This window comes from Neolamprologus brichardi, chromosome 15 (assembly GCF_056152115.1).
Source record: "Neolamprologus brichardi isolate AB-2024 chromosome 15, ASM5615211v1, whole genome shotgun sequence".
Lineage (NCBI taxonomy): Eukaryota > Metazoa > Chordata > Actinopteri > Cichliformes > Cichlidae > Neolamprologus > Neolamprologus brichardi.
The window spans coordinates 31,957,799-31,976,224 of NC_142118.1; the positions used below are offsets into that span (position 1 = coordinate 31,957,799).

The 18,426-nt window shown below is 41.2% G+C and overlaps 1 protein-coding gene across 2 annotated transcripts in view; it reads right to left on the minus strand.

Annotated features, from left to right (window-relative positions):
• The window catches only part of large1 (LARGE xylosyl- and glucuronyltransferase 1), a 54,610-nt gene that overhangs the window by 24,119 nt on the left and 12,065 nt on the right, over nucleotides 1-18,426 (minus strand). For both annotated transcript variants that reach the window (XM_087852707.1, XM_087852708.1), the window contains 4 exons: nucleotides 15,121-15,419; nucleotides 11,927-12,009; nucleotides 3,706-3,829; nucleotides 3,388-3,559 (listed from right to left, as the gene is read on the minus strand). In XM_087852707.1, coding sequence (XP_087708833.1) covers nucleotides 3,388-3,559; nucleotides 3,706-3,829; nucleotides 11,927-12,009; nucleotides 15,121-15,419 — 678 coding nt within the window. The remainder of the gene's footprint in view (nucleotides 1-3,387; nucleotides 3,560-3,705; nucleotides 3,830-11,926; nucleotides 12,010-15,120; nucleotides 15,420-18,426) is intronic.

Below are 18,426 nucleotides of genomic sequence, written 5' to 3' on the forward strand. Positions count from 1 at the left end.
CCTTTTCAGGGTCGCGGGGGGGCGCTGTCATAGGGCGAGAGGCGGGGTACACCCTGGACAGGTCGCCAGTCTGTCGCAGGGCCAACACACAGGGACAGACAACCATTTGCACTCACATTCACTCGCACATTCACACCTAGTGGCAATTTGGACGGTGGGAGGAAGCCGGAGTACCCGGAGAGAACCCACGCAAACACGGGGAGAACATGCAAACTCCACACAGAAAGACCCCGGCCTGATGGTGGAATTGAACTCAGGACCTTCTTGCTGTGCGGCAACAGTGCTAACCACCGTGCCACCGCTATACGCCTGTATATGTATAGCGCTTTACTAGTCCCTAAGGACCCCAAAGCGCTTTACACCAGCGGTCTCCAACCTTTTTTGCGCCACGGACCGGTTTATGCCCGACAATATTTTCACGGACCGGCCTTTAAGGTGTCGCGGATAAATACAACAAACTAAAACTAGTACCGGTACTGAAAAAAAAAGAAGATTTATTCATAACACACGTGAAAAGACCCAGGAAAACCGGGTTAACGATAAAAACGATATCAAAATAACGCTGAAAACCAATAAAAACCCTGAAAACCATACATTTCACACCTGAGCCTCAACTCTCGCGGCCCAGTACCAAACGACTCACGGACCAGTCCGAGGCCCGGGGGTTGGGGACCGCTGCTTTACACAACCAGTCATCCACCCATTCACACACTACTAACTCAAATAGCTTAAGTTCCTGTAACATGTTTCAACATATTATTTTTTAATAAACTTATTTGCAGTGTTGGTCAACTTACTTGAAAATAGTAATTAGTTACTAATTACTGATTACTTCTCCAAGAAAGTAATCCCATTACTTTACTGATTACTTATTTTCAGAAGTAATTAGTTACGTTACTACTCAGTTACTTGTTAAAAATATGATACACAACCTGAATACGTAATAAAACAATAGACCTTTCAACCCAATTCTATTTTTTCTGCATAATCCATCATATAAAATTAATCAAATGAAAAAAGTCTCTTTTTAAAATTTGTTTTATGAGTTTTAATGTTTACATTTTATACACATTGCATTAAGCAAAAATTATATGTAGCTGTCTTTGACTTGAAGAAATGTTTAACATTTAAACCTGTTTTCTGCGTATTCCAAAAATAAAAAATAAAATCATTTTTGTGTTTACACTCACTCTTTCAAATAGATGCAAGTAAAACACAGCAAAGATTAAATAAAATCAAAGATACAGCTGCACTGAGTCCTGTCGCTCTTAAATCTATTTTCACCTGTTTAGCAGGAGTGGGGCGGGTGGAAGTTTGCCCGGTGCTGCAGCAGTCATGTCAGTGGGGGGATCTGGGGGTTTCTCTGTGAATTTCACATTCCTGTGGCAGTGTGCTCGGTGTTTGCTCAGATTTTAAGTTTAATTTTTCACTGTAGAAAGAAGTTTTCTTCCCGCACACAGTTCACAGCAGACGCTAAGGGGGCAGGGATAGCTCAGTAGGTAGGTAGAACCCCCGACCTTCCGATCATGGAAGGTCGGGGGTTTAAATCCACTGAACGGCTACCCTGAGGTACCCCTGAGCAAGGTACCGTCCCCACACACTGCTCCCCGGCGCCTGCTTAGTGGCTGCCCACTGCTTCACTGAGTGAATGGGTCAAATGCAGAGAAAAACAAGTAATTTCCCCACAGGGATCAATAAAGTATAGATTATTAATGTTTCTGTCCCTTTTTACGGAATCAAACTCAAAGTAATGTCAGTACTTCCACGCTTCACAAAATCATGGTTTGGTGACGCAGTAACGCAGCGTGCTTATGAGAAAGTAACAATCATCTAATTACTTTTTTCAAGTAATGAGTGAAGTAAGGGATAAATAGTAATCCCTTACTTTACTCGTTACTTGAAAAAAGTAATCAGATTACAATAACACGTTACTTGTAACTTGTAATGTTTCTGCGTTGCCGGCTGGTACATATGTACATTCAGATAGTGCACCTGCTAAATCATTCCTCGTTAGTTTGTGGTCAGGAAGTGGAATTTCTTGTAGATTCCGGGGCCACTAATTCTGTGTTATGCTCAGATTCTCTCTCTCCACAGGCTGTGTTAAGTGAGACGTTCACTCATTCTGCATCTGCATCAGGAACCGTTCAGAGGGAAAATTTCACCGTAGCCCCGTCTTGTGTAGAAGGGCAGGGGCAGAAATTCAAACATGGGTCTCTGTGGTTTGATCTGTGTCCGGTCAATTTGCTTGCCAGAGACTTAATGTGTAAGTTAAATATAAATTTAATCTCCTGCTATGATGGTATTACACTAACGCAATCAAACTGTGATTATATGATGGTGAAATACTGCCCCGTGATCCTGGCTTTCGCTTATGAATGGAAACTGGGAGGAGGGTCGCTTGTTGAAGAGCTCATGACTCGCGTCTGCATGCCTCCAGAAGGCCCATTCTCCCAGCAGTTACATTAGACTGGACAAACATGCTCAGCATGTAGAGCTCTGTAGTATCCTCAATATACTGAAGCAGGTTAGGTATCCAAACAAAGAAGAATTCCCACATTTAGAATAAGAACAACAGAACAGGCCAGTGCACATACTTCACAGAACAAGTTATAGGTACACGTCAGTGAAACTCATCCAGTATATCACAGAAAAATCATCCATCTTTTATGAAGGTCAGATACAATAGAACTGGAGAAGTGTTGATTAAAGAATAAGAACATTTTGGAGGTTTTAGTTTGCGATGCTATTGAAGTGCATCACACAGAGAGGTTTTTCTGTTACTCTCACTGATATGTGGAAGCTTGAAATTTTGAGGAGAAACAATAATAGCAACATGTCTGGACAACAGTTTCTATAACAAAACTAAGCTTTTTACCTTTCATAAAAGTGGGAACAGAGGAATGTTGTAGGTTCAGTTCAACTAAGTCTTATTTATATATTACCAAATCCCAAAAGCAGTCACCTCGAGGCACTTTATCTTTTTTATTATTCTTTTTCCCCTTCTTTCAGCTGCTTCCTACAGCTTGCTACGCTGGATCATCTGTCTTCATCTCACATTGTCCCTGTATCCTCCAGCCTCTGCATACATTAACCTCCTCTGAGGTCTTTCTCTTTTCCTCATGCTTTCAGTCCATGTTAACCATTGTTGTTCAGTATATCCACTCTCACTCCTCTGCATGTCCAAAGTATCTGAGCCTTGCATTTTTAAATTCAGAGTTCAAAGACTCTACAATAATACAGAGAAACACCAAACAATCAGACGACCCCATCTGAGCAAGCCCTTGGTGACAGTGGGAAGGAAAAAAATCCTTTTAACAGGACGAAACCTCAGGCTGAACCAGGCTCAGGGAGGGGCGGGGCCATCTGAGAGAAAAGGAGTTACATTACCTTTGAACTTGTGGAAGACGGCCCAGAGTTCAGCAATGTCAGTGGCAAAGGTGATGTCTGTGTCTAGAACGATGACTCTCTGTAGATCTGATGGCAGGGTCTTTGTCAGTACCAGTTTCATTAGCCCATAAATCCCAGAGTAATGTTTGTTAGGAATCCATGAGACTTCGGACTGAAACACAAGAGGAAATAAGGGTTGGGATCATTTACTGTTAAATAGAAATAGCTCATAATGTGTCGCATTAAATAAAGCAGTAGGCATGAGATAATTAAGCAGCCCAATCAGTAAAGCAGGGTGATGGAGTCTGTGTTCCCCACCTTCAGCTCATCTGCGTCATAGAAGTCCACCCTGACGGCAGGAACCATCCATGTATGAAACAAGGAGGACAGGATCTGCTGAGCAATGGAGTCTGTGATGAAATGGAAATGAAGGGGATTCCGCCTGTAGACACACACAAATACCAAGCTCCAATGAATTCACGGCTTTTACTTTTACTTCCTGCATCATATCACAAAACATTCAGTACATGCACAGTGGGAGTTTGGAAATGAAACTGAATAGAAAGGACAAACCATTTTTATAAGCACACAGTTACACAATGTCTGGATAAACTTTAAATAAATTCTGCAAAACGTCACCAATGTGCCCATGATCCACATATAGAAATGTGTTTCTCATTTTCTCTGAAAAATGTTCATCACACATCATGATGTCTAACACACAGATGGCATATTAAATGAGCAGCCAACAAAAATGTGAATACTCACCAGCTTGTGAAAGCAGATAAGTTAACAGCAGAAAACAGCATTATTTCCTTTTTGTGTCCTACATCCACCAACATTTTTAGGAAACCTTTGATCTATTAATGCCTCAAGTGGGCAATAGGCTCATGTTCACATTTTTCATTGTGCTTATTTACATGAGCTGTCCGCTAGAAGAATAACCACTTTAGCAATGTTTGTGAGAGACTGAGTTTAATAAGGCACAAGACGTACAGGTACAGGAATGGAAACTGTTTGCACATCCATTCCAAAATTCACTCATCTTTCCTGTCGTCTTAGAACCCAATCTTTTCTTGTTTAGCACATAAATATAAACTGTACTTTTCCTGGTCAATAAGACTATGTGATATGCTTGAGAACTCGAAAACAAGTCCAGTTGTTTCAGCTTTAGCATTAATAAATGCATGTGTTAAACCCTAAGGCTGCAAGAGACAGACATGGCACACTGATGGAGAGATGATAATCTTACGCCTCATTTCAGCTCAGGGAAGGGGTGTGAGGGATGGGGGTATAAAATAGGTGTTCAGGACTTCCGAATCAGGTCAAAGGGAAGTGACACTAAGCTGAGGATGTGAGCACCCGGGGGTGTCTTATGCTGATTGACTTTGTATCAATGTGTCAGCTGCACTGGCTCAATAAGCACTGAAGGCTGGGAGCTGTCAGAATGTATCAGAACCCAGAAAATCAGAAAAGCTGTCAACACAGCAGTGCACATTGAAAAGACCTTCACATCCTTTGGACAAACAGCAACAAGGTTTTGATGGGACGATTAGGATTGTGCTAAAAAGAAAGTGTCACGTACGTCTGACTATAAAAACTATTAGGCTGTAGTGACCCATGACTATTTCATCCACATGATGCAACTGTGTTTTCTTGTGGATTTGGTGAAAGACAAATCCACAAGACTAAGATCCACTGTGCTCATATCTGCTCAGAGTGAAGGATTATCCTAAACTACAACAGATGGCGTGTGTGCGCAACTGGGGCACCTTTTCCCCTCTCAGTGCCCAAACAGTCAGACCATTGGCTGTCAGCCTCACAATATCCTATACGACTGTGCTTTAACATATCTAATATATCTGTTTATTTAATATGCCCGACTGAGTGCTTCTGTTGTGTGGTGTGCCAGTCTACTGTACATTTTTAGAAGTTTAAGTTTACATCCACTTCTCTTTTAAACCGCCCCAACTTTTCTGTGAGAGACCCTCACTGGAGATGAGAGCTCAAGAGTGGTAGAGCAGTTTTCAGTGCAAGAGACTACAGTTTCCAAAGTAAGATCAAGACCCTTATTGTGCTCTTTTAAGATATTCAACAATGACGGAGAAAATTTAGCCGAAACATCAGAACTGTGGTGCATAAAAGAGTCCCATCTTGTGCAGGCTCAAACCTGCACCAAGACAATGCTCACTCACTGACTCAACCAGCCATCACCTTTGGCCTTCTATTACTTCTTTGACTTTCAGTGTCACAGTGGCCATATTTACATCAGATAAGGCTTTTGATTTTATAGATCTGTTCTCAGAATCTTTTGATCATACCTCATTACTTGTAACACTTTTGGAAATGGTAACTAATTAGAAAATAGATATGTAGGGAAGGTATGGTAGTCATAGTTAAAAGTAACAACTGTTGAATGGGCATACATTGTCCACATTCATTTTTCAAAAATTGTTCAGCCAAATCTCTCGCTTAGAAAGCTTTTTTTTTGTAGACCTGTAACAACGTCATGTTACTGTGGCAACAGTATTTACTTTTTCCCTGGTGCAGCCCTTGAGGTTATCTGTCTGGAACAGGCCACTTTAGCCTTAAAAAAAAAACATAAGAGTGGCTCACAGTCACAGATGTGTGACTGAGATGACCACACAGAAATATATTCGCTCTCACTGACATCAGACAGAGCCAAGAGTAGGAAAAACTCTCTGAAACTGAGTGCTTCGAGCAGTCTGAAGCCTGAGCTGCTAGAGATTATTTAGAGATTACTTGCACGCTGACCTCAACTTTTTGTATTTGTCTTAATATTAGCATACACCATTTTAATGCAGGATGGATTACCTCCTACTTTTCAGAAGGTTGATGATTTGATGATATTATTGAGACAGGACATATACAGTGGCTGCTGAACAGAAGACAATGATAAGAACCTCCACTATGTGACAGAGTGCAGCATAAAAAGGCCATCTCTCAGGAGTGACAGCATCAGTCACACAGACAGGCTCTTCTACAAGGCTCTCCATCATTTAGGCAAGACATTAACTGGTAGCAAAAAATTCATTTGCTAAAACATCTAGCGGCAGAAATTAAGCGGCAGAATAGTAAATATAAAGAATGAAATGGCACACGTCTTTAAGCTTGTTTTACAGGGAATTAATAGCATATTCAATAATGAATTACAAGGTGACAATAGAGGGAAGAAATACCAAAATTAAGTCATTTTGTTTAAATCTGCAGGTCAGCTTGTCACAAGGTCAGAGTAGATCTGTTGATAAGTGTCCTAGATGCTGTTCCACATTTTGATTCATTCACCAGGATTCCCTACACAGTCAGAACAATCCAACAGGATGACTGCTCAGGCAACTGTCTGCTCAGGAGGAGGATCCATCATGTTTTCACTTCTTTAGTGAAGGGGAGCCCAATGAGTGTTCTTCTCCTCTGCCTTTGACGTACCAAGTATGTAGCCAGTCATTTATATAAAACACAATTAGGCAGAGCGGTCATGTTGATCTAATGATGGACACTTCTGTTTCTGACTTGGAGAAGACTCATAAAAATCTCAAGAGCCTTCTTATTCCAGCTTCAGATGTAGTTTGACATTTTGGACCCAACGTGCCACCAACTACCTACCTGCAGTTGTTAGACTCTGCATTTGGCACAGCTGAGGATGGGGAGGAACTGTTGGTGAGGTTCATGAACACATAGCAAGATTATTATGGCTTACTTGCATCGCTTGCAGGTGGCATTGACCGCATTGTACATAGGGGAGGTATACAGCCACAACAGGTCAGCAAACACTTCCTGAAACAGTTTTACAGTGGCTGTTGAGACCATGACTTGCTTGCTGTTATGCAGCTAGAACTTAAGAATCAAGAGCCCCCATCACTTGCTGAGCTTTTGTGGCTGCTGCATACTGCAGAAAATAGGCAAGAAACAGAAAGTAGTTGAATAAAACTGCACCTCTGTACTACAAAACTGAAGGTTGTCTCCCATAGACAGAATGTTCAGCAAGTGAAATACAGGCTGAATCTGCATCAAGCGACATCAGTAGGTTGAAAAAATTTGAAAAAGCTGACCTGAAAAGCCAATTGATTTCCCTCATGGAATAAATGAAAACTGCAGCTTCTAAGAAAGAACAGATACAGAAAGATGAAACTAAAAAAACCTGACCATGCAAAGACCAAACCAGGGCCCTCTTACACAGCACCTCTACTTTAAAGCCAAAACTGTGGCAGTGTTTTCATTGTGGGGAGGATGGTCACATTGTGGCCACGTGCGAGTCAGATTCAACTCATGCCTTGGTAGCTGCAAAAAAGAAGGAACTAAGAATTTGTCAGCAGTTATGGGAACGCCAGCAAAGGAACACACCTTCATTAAACTGAAGACATTCCCTGTCGTGAGACAAATGGAAAATGCAACGGGTCAAACACGTACGACTGATAAGAAGCCTAAAGTGACCACTAAGAAGTGTGTGATATTAACATTGCATGCTGAGCGAGGTCATTTCAAATTACCCAAAGGTTTGATAGGGGCAAAAACTACAGCACAGGTTCAAATGGAGGGCAATTGTGATAGCTGCATAATGGATACAGGCTCCCAGGTTACCACAGTTCCCGAGTCTTTTTACAATCAGAACATGCCACAACATGAGATCAGAGCAATCCTTGAGCTTTTGGAGGTTAAAGAAGCCAATGGCCAATCTATGCATTATCTAGGCTACATTGAGATTAATGTTGTATTCCCCAAGGACTTTTTGGGTGCGGAAGTTGAAGTTCTCACACTTGCATTAGTGGTTCTAGATGACTTGACTTTGGGAGATCAGGTAAAACATTGCGTATGTTGTCTGATGAGATTCCATTTAAGCACAGTAAAGCTGTCCAAAAGCATTTGCAAGAACTTAAACAGCCAGGTGTAATCAGGGAGTCCACGTCACCATTCTCTTCGCCCATAGTGGTGGTGAGGAAAAAGAATGGGAACATGTGTCTCTGTGTTGATTACAGGAAGCTCAATTTGCAGACAGTGAAAGATGTTTACGCACTCCCGAATTTGGAGGAGACCTTCTCCACGCCGAGTGAGTCCCAGTGGTTCTCTGTCCTCGACTTAAAATCTGGCAGGCCATCCCTCCCTAGTTCTGCTGGGGGTTTCTTCCTGTTAAAAGGGAGTTTTTCCTTCCCACTGTCGCCAAAGTGCTTGCTCATGATTGTTGGGTTTTTCTCTGCATGTATTATTGTAGGTTCTACCTTAAAATACAAAGGATCTTGAGGTGACTGTTGTTGGTGATTTGGCGCTGTATAAATAAAATTGAATTGAAGTAAAATCAATACCGATCCTATCACTATGGGACTTGGTACTGCCTTGTATCAGGAGCAGGAGGGTCAGATAAGAGTCACAGCATATGCTAGCAGGGTTTTGTCTAAGAGTGAGTCTCATTACCATGCCCACAAATTAGAGTTTTTAGCCCAAAAGTGGGCAGTTACGAAAAAACATTGTGATTACCTTTATGGTAGCCAGTACACAGTCGTAACTGACAGTAGTCCTTTAATATATGCAGTGAGCTATCATTGGCTAGCAGCACTTTCTATGTTTAACTTTTAGCTTCAGTGCAGAGCTGGAAAGCTGAATTCTGATGCAGATGGTCTTTCAATGTGACCACATGGAAAACTGCTCAATGACACTGTTTCACAAAAAGAGCAGGAACGTACATTCAGTGAACAGTGGTTCACTGAAACAGATCTGTCTGGTCAAGGAATCACCCTTGGCCCAGATGTGGTACCAGCTATCTGTGAGAAGCATCTCCTTGGCTGTAATCCAAGTGAAAACACAGACGTGGAGTGTGCGTTCACCCTAGTACACTCAGCCTTGTCTGTAGCTGCTATACCAGATGAGTTTGTAAATGAAGATCAGTGTGATGGTTTTCTAGTTATTCCCCACATGCCAGTAAAGCAGCTAAGAGCAGATCAACAAGCTGACCCATGTTTGAGGGAAACCATAGCTCAACTTGAGACTGGGAACAAGGTTTAATGCAACTTTAGAAAGCAACTGCCTGATATCCCCTTGCTAATTAGACAATTCAGTCTTCTTGAGCTACACAATCAAACACTGTACCGGACACATCAAGTTGTTGATTTTGTAACCTGACACACTGTTCTTCCGGAACAGTTTCGAGATGCAGTCCTCCAGAGTCTCCATGATGATATGGGCCGCTTACGCATTGTACATACTCTCAACCTCTGTGAGAACAAGATTTTACTGGCCAAGCAGATGTTGAGGGAAAGATTTTGAGAGAAAAGGTTAAAACCTGTTAACACTGTGTTCTGAGAAAATTCCTTCCTGAAAGCGCTGCTCCTTTGAGCCTATCATGCTCAAAGGACCAAAAGAGCCTGAATAATATTAAGGACATTTTTGTACCTACAGACCAGTTTATTAAGTAAGCCAACACCAAACTAGAAAGCTCAAACAGCCAATTGTTTGTGGGGTAATTTCATTGTCCACTATGGGATTCTTGAACGTTTGCACAGTAACCAAGGGCCTGACTTTGAATCACACATCATCAAAGAACTTTGCAAAATCATGGGTGTTCACAAAATACATACCACACGCTACCACCCTACCAGTGGAAACACCGTGGAGTGTTTTAATAGGACTTTGCTGAACATGCTTGGCACATTGGAAAACAAAGGTAAATCACAGTGGCATAGCTATTCGAAACTGTCGGTCCATCCGTACAATTGTACAAAGAATGATGTAACAGGATTCTCATCTTATGAATTAATGTGTGGTTGTCAAAATAGATTGTCTGTTTTAGTGCATGCTGTCTGCCTGAGAGGGGAAACATAAACTTGCTGAGTGGGAGTCAGATGTTTATGTGGCGGTAAAACAAGATGGAGATCTCCCAATTTACACCATAAAACCTGAGAACAAAGAAGCTTCTTGGCAAACTGTTCATCAAGATCTCTTACTCCTGTGTGGCTTCATCACACCAACTGGGGAGAAGCCTGTTACGACAAAATTCAAACACAAGCCAATAACACGGTTATCAGCTAAATAGTATGATGAGACTGAGCCTTCTGAGACAGAGGAGGATACCATCTGGCTTCATGAGAGGATTCCCAAAGAAACCACCCAATTCACCACAATACATTAGGTTCCTAAATCATGTCTCTGATAGAGCTGATAGTGAGATAGTGCAGCCAAGTTTAACTGAAGACTGCTTAGGCGTTGATGACACAGTGATCAGAGAAAACTTGTTTCATGATAATCCAGATACCACTGTAGAGTGAAAAACACTTGACTGCTGATGCTCCCGAAAATGAAAGTGACTTAGCAGACATGTCCACTTTCTAGGGAGACGTTCTCCGAAGTGGAGAAGACTCTGACATTGACCCTAAGGCCATTAACAACAAAGATTCACAGCAAAGTGTGGAAGGTTGAAAAAAATGGACACTATTAGGCATTCAGTCAGAAGCAGACTTCAACCGGAAAGACTGCAGTACACCCACTTGGGAAACCCACTGATATCTATTGTGCAATATTTATTCCAAGGCTTGAGCTTAGCTTTTACTGATGCTTTACAACAGAGCAAAGTTTCAAAAGCTCACCAGGGGCTATTCCCTCAAGTGGTGAAGTCACAGCCATTTCCAATGCAAAGTGACTTGCATAACTTTAGGAGAACAAAACTAACTCTGGTTTCATGACTGGTGAAATGTAGGAACATTTTGAACTTGTCATTTGTACAATACATTAAAAACAGAACTTGAATTTAAAACTAATTTTGTTCATGCTTCATTCCTCAAGCAGAAATGTTTATAGATATTTGTCAGTTAACTATGGTTAATGTGCATTTGAAGTAACTCTGACCTCGCTCTTAGGTCAGATTTTTTGATTTGGGGATCAAAGGACTCAAAGTCCCCAGAGAACTTCGAATTTTAGACCTTCTGGAAATCCACAGAAGGAGAATGATCTTCCATTGCAATGGATGTCGTGCCACAGCCCATATGGAAATCTTGCAGTCTGATTGCCCGAGTTGGGTTAGGGTTAGGACAAACTGTGCAAACCGTACATCAATCGTTAGACTGATTTCACACCAATAAACTGCTGAGATCACCCGACAGGCCTGAACTGGATAACACTGATAACTAAAAGGCCCGGGTCTTACTTTGGTATCTGTGCGCGCACACTATTTTGGTTATTGTTGTTGGTTGATATACAGTGCATGAAATTTTAATACAACCAAAGCTTTGCTTTATCATTTTCTGTGGTTGTGTCTTGGCTCCTACCGTTCCTGAAGTCCTCTGAAGTCGGCCATCTTTAACTTTATTTTATTTACTTATTTTTTTTGTACACACTGGTTGCAGATGCCTGCTCCTGTGGTTTTTTCATAATTCATTTGATTCATTCTTACTCTATCAGAATACATCAATTTGTTGGAAAACATTATTATAAACTAATCAGTGTGTATATATGAGTACACAAAAAGAAAAAGAAAAAAAGAATTATACTCCACCAAGTCTGTTATTTTAAGAGAAGGAGAAAAGATTTGCTGTACCTGTGGAAGAGGACAGATTTAACCAGCGTCACCACATCTCGACTTGCGTTGTAACCTGCACATACAATGGCCACATGGATGGTCTGAGGAGAAAATGACAAAGCGATTAAGAAGGAGAGATGTGCACAGCACAAGGAACAAAGTATAACTGTGAATTGGCTTAGTAAAACAAAAGACAACACTGATTGTGTGTTGGAGCATTCATTAACTCATTCCACCTCAATTCAAAGGGCAATTATGGTAACTGTCAAACAAAAGTTCTTAGACGTGTATAAAACTCAACTGTAAGCTGAAGCTTTGTAAAATCTAATGAATTTTTAATGAGAAGATTGAGGAAATAGATTTGATAATACTTTTATGATACTATACTATACTCATATGATAATATCTTCATACATTTAGAGCAGATATCCTAATAATTCTCAAATATATGTTGACTTCACAACATATAGTTGAACAGATGGCTGGAAGTTCTCCTTTATGATATTTTGGTAGACGGCAGAATTCATGGTTCCATTTACCACAGCAAGTCTTCCAGGCTCTGCAAAAGCAAAACAGCCTCAGACCTTCACACTACCACCACCATATTTTACTGTTGCTATGACACTCCTTTTCTGAAATGCTGTATCACTTTTACGCCAGATGTAATGGGACACACACCTTCCAAAAAGTTCAACTTTTGTCTCATCAGTCTGTATTTTCACAAGAATCTTGGGGTTCATCAAAATGTTTTCTGGCAAAACTTAGATGAGCCTTTATGTTCCTTTTGCTCAGCAGTGGGTTTCATGTTGGAACTTTGCCATGCAGGCCATTTTTGTCCAGTCTCTTTTTTATGGTGGAGTCATGAACATTGACCTTAATTGAGGCAATTGAGGCCTGCAGTTCTTTCAATGTTGTTCTGGCTCTTTTGTGACAAGTCGTCTCTTGGATGAGTGGGGTAATTTTGGTTGGCTGGCCACTCCTGGGAAGGTCGTTACATCGCAATAAAAAGCCCATTGAAACAACTGCTGCTGTGATTTGGTGCTATATAAATAAAATTAGAATCAGAATCAATCAGAATCAGCCTACCTTATTAATCCCTAAGGAAATTGTATGGTTATTGTTGCTCCCAGACAATAAGGACAGTAACTGAACTAAATTAAATAATACATCATATTACAGAGTTACAAAATATAACAAATAAATCTTGTCTATATATAAATAGGTCAATTATAAATATCCAGAATATTACAGAGATTAAATTGTACTCTAAACTTAAAAACTTTATTTTCACTGTAGAGGATGTGTAAATATTTGTGCTGTCAGCATTAACCTCGTTAAAATGACATTACCATTAGCGTTGTTAACGCGTTGACGCCGTGCAGCCCCACACACAGGGTGATCCGCGTTAACTCGCTAAAGGAGATTTGCCGCGTTAATGCAGTTATTGCGTTAACGTCATTTTAACGAGATTAACACTGACAGCACTAGTAAATATTAAGGGTGTAACTATTAAACTGTACAGTGCATTAGATGGAGGAGTTGTACAGAGAAATAAGCATTGTCTGAGAAATGTTAAAAGACTACCTGCCCCAGAAAATAGAAACGGCCCTTCCAGCAGAGTGTAGTGGTCTTTTTAATCCAATCCAGTTTATTATCAATCTGTACACCGAGGTATTTATAGTCCTACACAATGTTCACATCAACTGCATGGACTGAAACAGAGTTGCAGTTTTCCTGGTCCTGCTAACATCCACCATTGGTCCTTTGTGGTGTCCCTGTGTTGCCGATCACCTTGCCATACACAAATGTTGAAGACGCACATATTGTGGTCATTCATTTAGGTAATTAACAATCCTGGACATAAAAGAGGCATCCACCTGCATCGCTATCGGCTTATCACCCAAGAGGGTTGGTCTGATAGTTCTGAATGGACTGGAAGTCGAAAAACATGACCTTCACAGCGCTCACTGGCTGGTCCAGATGGGTGTAGACACGACTGAACAGATGATGATGTCCTCAGCTCCAAGGAGGAGCTGGTAAGTGAACTGAGGGGATCCTGATGTGGCCTGACAGTAGGTCGAGCTGGTCAAAGACGAGTCTTTCCAGGGTCTTCATGATGTGGGATGTCAGAGCCAAAGGTCTGTAACCCTGGGGGCCACTGGGACATGGCGTCTGTGGTACCGGAACGAGGCATGATGTCTTCCACAGCACTGGGACCCTCTGCCGACTCTGACTCATTTATGAAAGGCTCCACAAAACTGGGGGGCACAGGCCTTGAGGACACAAGGACTCACCCTGTCTGGTCCAACAGACTTGTTTAAGGGGAGTCTTCTCATTTGTCTCTGAACCTGGCTTAGAGTGAAAGTAATAGCTGGGGGTGGGGTGTCAGGACTTTTGCAGGACATGCAATGTGTAGAGAGAGTGGTGTGGCTGTGGATCGCAGGCTGACTACAGGTAAGTCAGTAGGGGAGTGAGCATTCACTGCAGTGTTGAATCTGTTGAAGAACACATTCAGCTCGTTGGCTCTGTCCTCATTGTCCCCAGCTCCTCTGCTGTTGGATGGCCTGAATTAGGTGATTCATGCCATTCCACTCCTCTATCATGCTGTTCTGCTGGAGTTGCCACTCCAGCTTTCTCCTGGAGTCGTCCTTACCCTCTATGACCTTGTCCTTCAGTAGTGCCTGAACCATTCTCACCTCTATTTAAGTCCTCTTCTTGTCATTGAGGTGAGCTTTGAAGATTTGAAGCCTCTTTTTTAGCAATATCTTATTTAGCAGTTTAGTAGAGAATATAAAAAAAAACAAAAAAAAAACCAGTTCAAACAAGAAACAGACAAATATGTCGGCTGCCAGACCATGAGAAAGTTCAACAAGAAGAAAAGGTACAGAAACAGAGGTTATAGTCACAGTAGGAACCCTTGGATAAGCAAATGAATTAGCAAATCACTCTACAGAAAAAGCTGACATAAAAGTCATATCTCGTTGAGGAGGCCAGCAATTAACTAGAAGAGTAGGCTAAAATATGCCTAAAGGCATCCTGTAGAAGGCAGTCATACTATGCTAATAGTGCTGCGGTATGTGGAAACATCTTTCAAGGTCATACTGCATTATGGAGCAGAAACTTTGAATGGTCTGTTGTGGGTGGAACACTGTAGTATTAGAAAACCTGCTTGTGGAACCTGCTAGGACAAATATAAATTAAACATATCTCACCTCGCACTTATCCACCACTGGGTGTCGGACACAGTCTGAGCTATTACCCACTGTAACAGCTTTCTGGCTCTCATTGTCACCTGTGCCTTCCTCTGAATGTGTTCGGCTTTGGTTGCCACGGTGATTATTGCTCGGAAGCTGTGCAGATGGGCTCCTAGGTGGACGGCTAAGTTCTCGGCGCAGCGCCCGGTTCTCTTCCTCCACCACCCGAACCCGCAACTCTAAGGCCTGTCGTTCACCGGCTCCGCCCACCGGGGTGGATGACAGGGCTTCCAATGGAGAAAGAGGGAGGGGCTTCACTGTGGAATTATAACACGGAGAAACTGATTTAACATGATTAAGAACATCAGTGTCAGTGCCCAGTATATATGAAGTTGAACACTAAGGGCTGGTCAGTGTGGGTTTTTCTATACAGAGAAACCACTGATATGAAACGTCACTGCACAAAAACAAATCTAAATTGAAGCAGGTAAGTAGCTTGTCCAAAAAGAGGTGTGTCAAGTGTATAAGGCTAGAGCTACAGCTATTATTTATTCCTATCCATGGCTCATACCCATGGACACATCTTATTAATCTGGAATGGTACAACAGAAACATATAGTACTGTGCTGCGTAGTGCAGTTTTAGGCTTGATTTAGGAGTGGTACGACCATCTTCATTCTTCAGCACAACCTGAACTTTGTTGGAAAACTTTCTTTATTTTCTGAGGATTTTTTATGAGTCTGTGTGGCCAGTACCATTCTCTATGCTGTTGCTCGCTGGAGCAGCAGGTTGAGGCTCCCAGACGCCAAAAGACTCAATACACTGAACCTCAAGACCAGTAATGCTGTGGGGATGGAGCTCCCTTAAGGTGGTGTTGGAGAGGCAGATGTTGTCCAAGACAAGGACAATGCTGGACAATACCTCCCACCCACTCCATTACCTGGTAGCCAGTCACAGGAGCATGTTCAGTGAGAGACTGAGATTACCCATAATGCACCACCGAACAACACAGGAAATCATTCCTCGCTGTGGCCATCTCCCTGTACAACTCCTCCATCTAATGTATAGTAGATAGTGCAATAGCTGCACCCTTTTGCACATCCTCTACAGTGAAAACAACAAATAATAATACGTTTTTCAGGTTAAATTACAGTGTCGGTCACAAATAGTTCTCCAGGCTTCTTTTAAAGCTCTTCTTTGGATGTTTCTGTCTTTTCTTCCATTCTCTGTCAAGATGATCCCACACTGCTTCAACAATGTTGAAGTCTGCATTCTCAGGAGGCCAGTGAGCAGCAGATCAAATTATAAATGGTTTTAAGTGCACATTCAGACCTGTGAGACTCATTTAGAAATCAGACATTGAGCCATGGCTCTGTGCTACATGAAGACATTACTGCATCTCTGCCAGTCAAGGGCACTTTGTGTATAGTTTATTCATTAATAACTGACATATGAAATGTTCTCACAGGCCACACTGTATCGCAGCTGAGGGTCCTCAGGATGTACAAAACAGGACTCCAACTTACTGCTGACCTTCTGCCACTCATCCATTTAGAGCCTGCTGACATACCGTATCACAGTATGGTATGGCAGCTGCACTAAGGCAACCTGTTCAAACTGCTTCCCTCACGGAAGTGCTACAGGTGCATCAGCACAAAAACCGACAGACTCAAGAATAGTTTCTTCCCAAAAGCCATAACCACCCTGAACTCACACATGCACTGACAACACAGTTCCAACCCTTAATCCAAGGACTTCCCTCTATACACAGACTACACAATTACCATCACCACTGTGCAATACTTAATTTACATGGAATAACCCACATTGTAAATATATAATATTTTTCCCCCAATTTGTATATTTATACATTTTATATTTTTGAATACTGTTCATATGTAGTGCTGCAGAAACTGCCCCCCCTTTTCTGCACTGAGTAGGAGATCCTCTTTATCTCATTGTACATCTGTATAGTCACAATAAAAGACATTTGACTTCTAATATGATTAACTTCCCAGAATGGAATTGTAAAGGAATGAAATACTTGGAACATATATTTGAAGGAACAGACTTTATTCCATTTCACAAAATAGATATACAGTATGTGATTAACAAGATTAGATTTTTAGAATAACAACAAATTAAATCTATAGTAAAAAAGAAATTTAAACCTAATAAAGTTGAATTACAAACACCATCGAGTGTGGTACAATTTCTTAATTGCAGAACCACCAAATTACTGACTAAAATATGCAGTCCAAGGATCATAGTTTCAAAATGTATAAACGCATTGATTTGGCAATATTATGAATATGATCAAGCCAATAAAACAAATAAAATGAACTGAACTGAGAGGTAGTGATAGAGTCAAAATGTAAAACTGAATTTGTGCCAGTAGTAGCACATCGGTCCTGTCTCACACATCCAGGCTTAACCTGCAGCCAGGCCCTGTCACTTGTCAGCTTATCACACTCCCAGGAACTGCATCCCACCACCAGGAATTACTGCCAAATCTAATAATTACTTTGCAGACCTTGGTGACTATTCCATTATGGGAGTGTATACACATATACGCTCTCCAGTGACTGTGACCCCAAGTCAAAATTGCCAATTTAATCATAATTAATAATGGCACTACTGCAGCATTTCAATCCTGTGAGTCAAAGTGATTAAAATGGCTCCAAGAACTTTTGGACATTATTGTCTGGAGGAAGTAATCAACTTTAGACAGGCCTCAGTAATTCATTAACATACCACCTCAGGAAGAAAGTTGGGAGAGAAAGGTCACTTTGTCTACAGGAAATCTGTATCTTCCCACTTTCTGGGACAAGTCTCGGGCTTTAATATTAAGGCATGACATGCACTGAAAAGTATGACAGTACTGTTCCTTATTTTAATCCCAGCAACCTAAACCTTTATCTTTACTATGGATGGCTGTAGCTCAGGGGGTAGAGCAGGTTGGTGGTTTGATCCCTGGCTGCTCCAGTCTTCATGCCATAAGGACTGTATGAGAACCAGTCCAGCATTTTGTTAACATTTAATCAGTTCAACCAGATTTTTCAAAAAAGGTAATATTTATCTGTAATATTTAAAAACTTAACGATGTGTTAAATTTAGAAAAGAATAAAGTCAAAAATAAAATGTTAAAAAAAACCTTTTATCATGAATTTTTGAATTTTAAAACAGAAAGTTTCCCAGTCTTGCATCACTTGTTTTTAGAATTGTTTTTTTTTTTTTTTTAATCCTGTCCTGTCTGGTAGCTTTTGCAATCAGAATTATGATCTGAATGTGATAATGTACCAAACACAGTTTGCTTTTCCAAGA